This window comes from Orycteropus afer, unplaced genomic scaffold (assembly GCF_000298275.1).
Source record: "Orycteropus afer afer isolate SDZICR_OR568_19922 unplaced genomic scaffold, OryAfe1.0 scaffold00075, whole genome shotgun sequence".
Lineage (NCBI taxonomy): Eukaryota > Metazoa > Chordata > Mammalia > Tubulidentata > Orycteropodidae > Orycteropus > Orycteropus afer.
In genome coordinates this window covers 1,026,020-1,032,019 of record NW_006921662.1, presented here as the reverse complement: position 1 = coordinate 1,032,019, position 6,000 = coordinate 1,026,020, and the positions used below count along the sequence as shown (strand labels likewise).

General features: G+C 34.4%; 1 protein-coding gene across 1 annotated transcript in view; it reads right to left on the bottom strand.

Annotated features, from left to right (window-relative positions):
• LOC103197279 (complement factor H-like) overlaps positions 1 to 6,000 on the bottom strand; it is a 97,970-nt gene that overhangs the window by 21,119 nt on the left and 70,851 nt on the right. Inside the window, 2 exon segments of the mRNA XM_042780972.1 lie at positions 3,499 to 3,669; positions 4,449 to 4,454. Coding sequence (XP_042636906.1) covers positions 3,499 to 3,669; positions 4,449 to 4,454 — 177 coding nt within the window.

Sequence of the window (6,000 nt, the reverse complement as noted above, 5' to 3'; positions counted from 1 at the left end):
ATATAGAGAGAGAGAGAGAGAGAGAGAGAGAGAGAGAGGAATGTTCTGAGTAAGTTGGCTCTCTTTTGCTCCTGTTCTGTGTTTGGTTCATCATCATCTCACCCCTGAACTTGAGACAGTTGCTGTCATCTGCCCTGCATATTGGGATTCACCAACCCCTGCAACCATGTGAGCTGGGAGAATCCTTCAGAACTCCCCACAGAACTCGGACTCAACAGCCTGTCAGCCTCCCAACCTCTACCACGACCATGTGAACCATTAAGGTGGAATTTTGTGAGTTCTGTGAGACATTACAGCAAACTACAGAACCCTAAGACAGGAGGGAGATTTTTGAGGGCAGGAAGAGGACTTGATGTCATTGATGATGGAGTGGTGTGGCAGTTTGGAAAAGTTGGACATTTGGGACATATTTAACCTCTGCCTCATAGGGACCAGCCTTGTGCTGATCTTTATAAGAGAAATTATTCAAGCAAATAGTACACCATTTTTGCTGTGACTATTAGAACAACTAGATTAAAAAAAATCAAGAAAGTCACAGATAAACTTGAAGAAAACCTTGAACCACTTTAACGTAATCCAATATTTACAGTATAAATATATATTTTATAACTATGAAAGCATCACCATGATAGACAACATGTTTTCAACAAAAACAGCATGAATAAATTTCAAAATATTGAAATATACACAGCATGTTCTGTGACAAGAACAGAGTTAAATTATAAACCAAAAAGAATAACTTATCTAGGAAAATTATATATATATGGAAATTAACAAAGTCCTAAGTAACTGTCAGGTCAAAGAAGAAATTACAAGGGAAATAACAAAATATTTCAAATGGAATGAAAATGAAATTATTGTATATAAATATTTGTGAGACAAAGCTAATTCAGTTTGTGTGTATGTGTGTGTGTGTGTGTGTGTGTATTTAAATCTAGTTATAGAGGTTTATATAAGGATCCCTGGTGGAGTAATGCTTAGGTAAAGACTGGGCAGCTAACCTAAAGGTTGGCAGTTCATATTCACTGAACTCTCCTGCTAGGTGAAATGTTGGCAGTACTAGCCCATTCAATAGACTTGACAATCTTCTTCTGTAAAGACTGCATCCAAGAAAGTCCTATGGGGCGGTCCTACTTTCTCACATAGGAACACTATCAGAATCAACTTGATGGCACCTAACAATAACAAGAAAAAGAAAGGCTTGTATTTAAGTACACATTTTAATTTACCACCTTAAGAAATGAGGAAAAAAAGAGGAATTTAAATCAAAGTAATGGCAAGGGAGAAAAGAATAAAAATGACAGAAAAGAGAAAATTGACAAAGAAAAAACAGGAAAGAGAGAAAATCAGTCAAGCTAAAAATACAGGCAGTTGAGCTAAAAATACAAGAGCAAGGAAATGGAGAAATTTAAAAATGTTGAAATAGTTTACTTGAAAAGATTAATACAATTGAAAAAGAACAGGGAAGAGTGATAAAGATAAACAAGAATAAAAATAACCAGTAGTGCCTAAGGCATTTTACTGCTAACCAGAAGGCCGGCGGTTCAAACCCACTAGTTACTCTTTGGAAGAAAGTCTGAGCAATCGACTTCTGTAGAGATACCGCCTCAGAAACCCAAGGAAGGGTCGCTATGAGTTGGAAACTACTGGATGGCAGTGAGTTTGGTTTTTGGTATCAAGAGTGAAAGACTAAATATCACCAATGATCCTAGAGTTATAAAAGGAAAATAGAATACTAAGTAGTAGGAAGAGCTGTATGTCATTCAATTGGATGAATTAGATAAGATGGACATATTTCTTACATAATGTAACTTTCATACCCTGATAAAAGACAGCATAGAAAATCTTAATAGCATATTAATACCTACTAAGGAAACTGGATTCTTCATGAGAAAAAAAAAAAAAAATCCTCCAAAAAATAAATACATGATCAGATAAATGGCTTCATAGGTAAATTTTATAAAAATTTATGGGAAAAATAATACAAATATTACAAATCCACTTTCAAAATACAGAGGCTCAGAGAATGGTTCTCAGTTCATTTTATAAGCCATAATATCCCTGATTTAAAAAAAAAAACAACTTGCTGGCGATATTAAAAGCCAATGTACCTAAAGACCAATATGTCCCATGAATACAGATGCAAAAATTCTCAACAATATATTAGCAAATCAAATACTTAAAATAATAACATTATCATAAAAATGAATAGCATGATGAAGTAGAGTTTTTGTTATGAAGGACCATTCATTTTACATTCAAAATTAATATATGAAATTCAGCATCGTAACAAAATGAAGAAGATTATTTAGTCATATCAGTAAATACAAAAAAAGAGTTTAACAACACTGATCATCCTTTAATGATAAAATTTCTCAACTAACAAGGAATAGAAGGAAGTGTCTTAAATCCATTAAAGAGCATTTTTAAAAATCCTAAGGTGGAATCATAATTGTGGCTAAATATCTTATGGTGAAGAACAGATCAAGAGTTTTTTGCTCTCATCATTTTCATTGAACACTGTGCTGGAGGAGTCAGAAGATAAGGAAAGAAGCAAAAATGTAGAAATGGTACAGATAGAAATGAACTTTTAATTTTAAATGATATAATTGTTTACAGAAAATTCAAAAAGATTTACCAAGAAGCTCCTAAAATAAATAAGGGAATTTAATATAGCTTCAGGATGCAAACTTAATATACAAAAATCAAGTGTATCTCTTTATACTTGCATCTAAAAATCAGAAAATTTTATTTTAAAATAGCTTTTACAATAATAAAAATGTAAATTAAGAATGATTAATTTGAACATGTAGATAGTAGCTTTCCCTTAAGATTGGTGTGAAACTAATCTGTATACACTAGAGCTGTGTAAGTTGTTAAAGGTATTGAGGATAATGGCAGGTTTCTCACAATTGGAGAACAGAATTACAGATAAGATGGTAAGATGGAATGAATTCTGCTATTCAATTGGAATTGGAGGTGTCAGTATGACTCAGTGTTTTCAAGATAGATGGAGCTAGAAAACAAACAGATAATGGACAGATAATCAAAATAGGCATAAGCATATGTGTAGATTGGTTGTGCATAATAACAGGACTGAAGCAATGTGATTACAACAGTTATAAGCACACTTAGTGTCCAGATGTTAATTGAGAGCCTCCAAGCTTCTGTGTGGTTTGTAACATAACCAACTAACCCACATGATATAATTATCATTTAGAAACAAAGTTTTGGTTAGCATTTAAATTCCCTTGCAGCTTGCAAAACTTTTGCAATAATAGCTTCTTCTTCTTCTTTTTTTTTTTCTCAAGACACCAATTTTACAAGCTAGGCAGAAACACTTGGAAGGAAGATGGGGCAATCTACTTCCGTAGTGATACTGCTTCGGAAACCCAAGGAGGGGTCGCTATGAGTCAGGGTCGACTCAACGACACATAACAACAACAACAACAGGCAGAAACAGAGTCAGTCTTTAAAACATTGTAAACAAGACCTCACCTGTACAGGTTAGTGTGGGATCCCACTTTCCATTTATGCAGCTTGATTGTTTGTATGCTGATTTACCTCTGCCTTTGTAACTTAATGTTTCATCGTGATTAAATGAAGTCTGATCTGGTAGGATTAAATCAAGTTTAAGTGATCTTAATAATTTACACTTCTCAAGTTGTTCTGTAGTTGGAAAATAAAAATATTCCCATGAAAAGACTGATTATAAAGAATCTAATGTTTTTGTTGTTGTTTGCCATCGATTCGGACCCACCTCATAGTGACCCCTCCTTGGGTTTCTGAGGCAGTATCATTACAGAAGTAGATTCCCAATCTTCCTTCTGAGGAGTGGCTGGTGGGTTTGAACTTCCAGCCTTCTGGTTAGCAGTCAAGTACCTTAGGCACTATGATACCAGAGCTCCTAAAGAATCTAAGCAACTGCTTTATAAGTATAGCTACAGAATTAATGTTATAATGAAATTATGATTTATGCTTATAAATTCAATCAATCAAGTTATTCCAGATCATAGTACATGAGATAGGCTATTATGTACACTCACACTCACTCATCGTCATCAAGTTGGATCCAACTCATAGTGACCCCTCCTTGGCTTTCCGAGGAGATATCACTATGGAAGTAGATGTCCATTCTTTGAAATATCAGAGTAAATATCTGCCATAAAGATATTTTGTACTTTTTTTTGGATGATACCTGGTGAATAATCATCACTCAACCTAATGTAGACCCATATTTGAAATGTGTCCAAATGTATATATACTTTTTTTCCCTGATCTCAAGACATTGCATAATTTTTCATTAATAACGTTAAAGCATTAGAAATAAAAGCATTACCCATGGGGATTGAATAAAAGAAGTTGCTTGTTTAAATGTATTTTTTTCCAGAGAAGTAATGAAATATAATAATAATAATAAAAACATGTCTAAGATGATTCAAACCCACCAGTCACTCCTCGGAAGACTGGGCAATCTACTTCCTAGCAATACTGCCTCGGAAATTCAAGAAAGGGTCACTATGAGTTGGAATCAACTCTATGGCAATGAGTTTAGTTTGGTTTTAGTTAAGATGCATTTTACAGAATTGAGTATATTAGCAGATCTCTTCAAGATCACCAAAAAATGAGAGACAGGTATTTGGAATAAGAAATTAGGCATTGAATATCACCTGTTTCATTATATAGGAGCTCTGGTAGCATAGTGCCTAAGGCATTTGACTGCTAACCAGAAGGCTGGCAGTTCAAACCCACCAGCCACTCCTCGGAAGGAAGGTAGGGTTTCATTATATAATCTTAGGGTCTTTGAAAAGCTATTTAATACATGAGGGGATCCTATAATCGAGTTAAATTGCAATGTCATAATAATGAACCTTTGCTGGCTCAAAATAAGTAAATGTATAACCAATGAAAGTATGATATATAACTACACATTTCAATAATTCTATGATTATGGGGTTACTTTTTGCATATGATAAAATAGCATTATAAGTCTTTGATAACATTTGTTGTTCATGATTAGAAGAGCAGAGTTGAGTGAGGTTGAACAGAGTAAAAAAAAAAAAAAAAAAACAAGTTGGTTGAAGAAACATAGTGGTTTTGTAACACAGCCTTGCAAGAATGAAAAAGTTTAACACAGCATACTAGACCTAAGGGAAATTTAGTCTCATTTTTAGGAACGAATGACCTACAACATGGTCCAGATTACTGTTGAAGGCAAAGAATGGTGTTCTTCCAGAAAGAGTAACTCCTGGGATATCTACAGTCAAGAGGAGTTATTGTCATTGATATGTCATTGAATTGATGGTTTTGTGAATGGATTTCTTTGTTTATTTAGTGGAAAATGAACATATATTGGAGTGAGGAAACTGGAATAGAGAGGGATCAAAATAAACATGATGAGAAAGTTAGTAGAGTAAGACATACAATAGCTGGAAGGAGGTGATACTTAACTGAATATATGTAGAAAATTGAAATCTATGAAGACAACCCTGAGTTCAGAAGGGAGTAATATTGAAGCTGAGGTTTTGGAATAGGTCAGAATGAAAAGTTGACAGTTTTCATGCCTGATATTGTCTTGGGTTTCCCTCCATGTACAGTGAGGTGCAATCATTTATGGAGATCAAAGAAGACAAAGAGGTTGCATCTGAAGAACTGGCAGTGCCATGAACAGGAAAGTGTTCAGCAAAAATGTAAGGATTAATCAGCAACGTGGTACTGACTCATTTCATAAACTCGTTTTGAATGCCTCCTGTGTGTCAGCCAGTCTTTTGGGTATTGGGAATACAACAGTGAACAAAACAGGCATGAATCCATGCTCTCATGCAGATTGATCCTCAGTTCTACCTTCACTTGGAATTAATTATTGTCTATAAATCTGATGATTAAATAAGACTGGATACTCAGAAATCTCTGAATGAGAATTCAGATAAAGTTTAGGAAAGAATTAATTTAAAGGAAAATGAATCGGGGGCCCCATCTTCCCTGTTAGACTTGGCCATC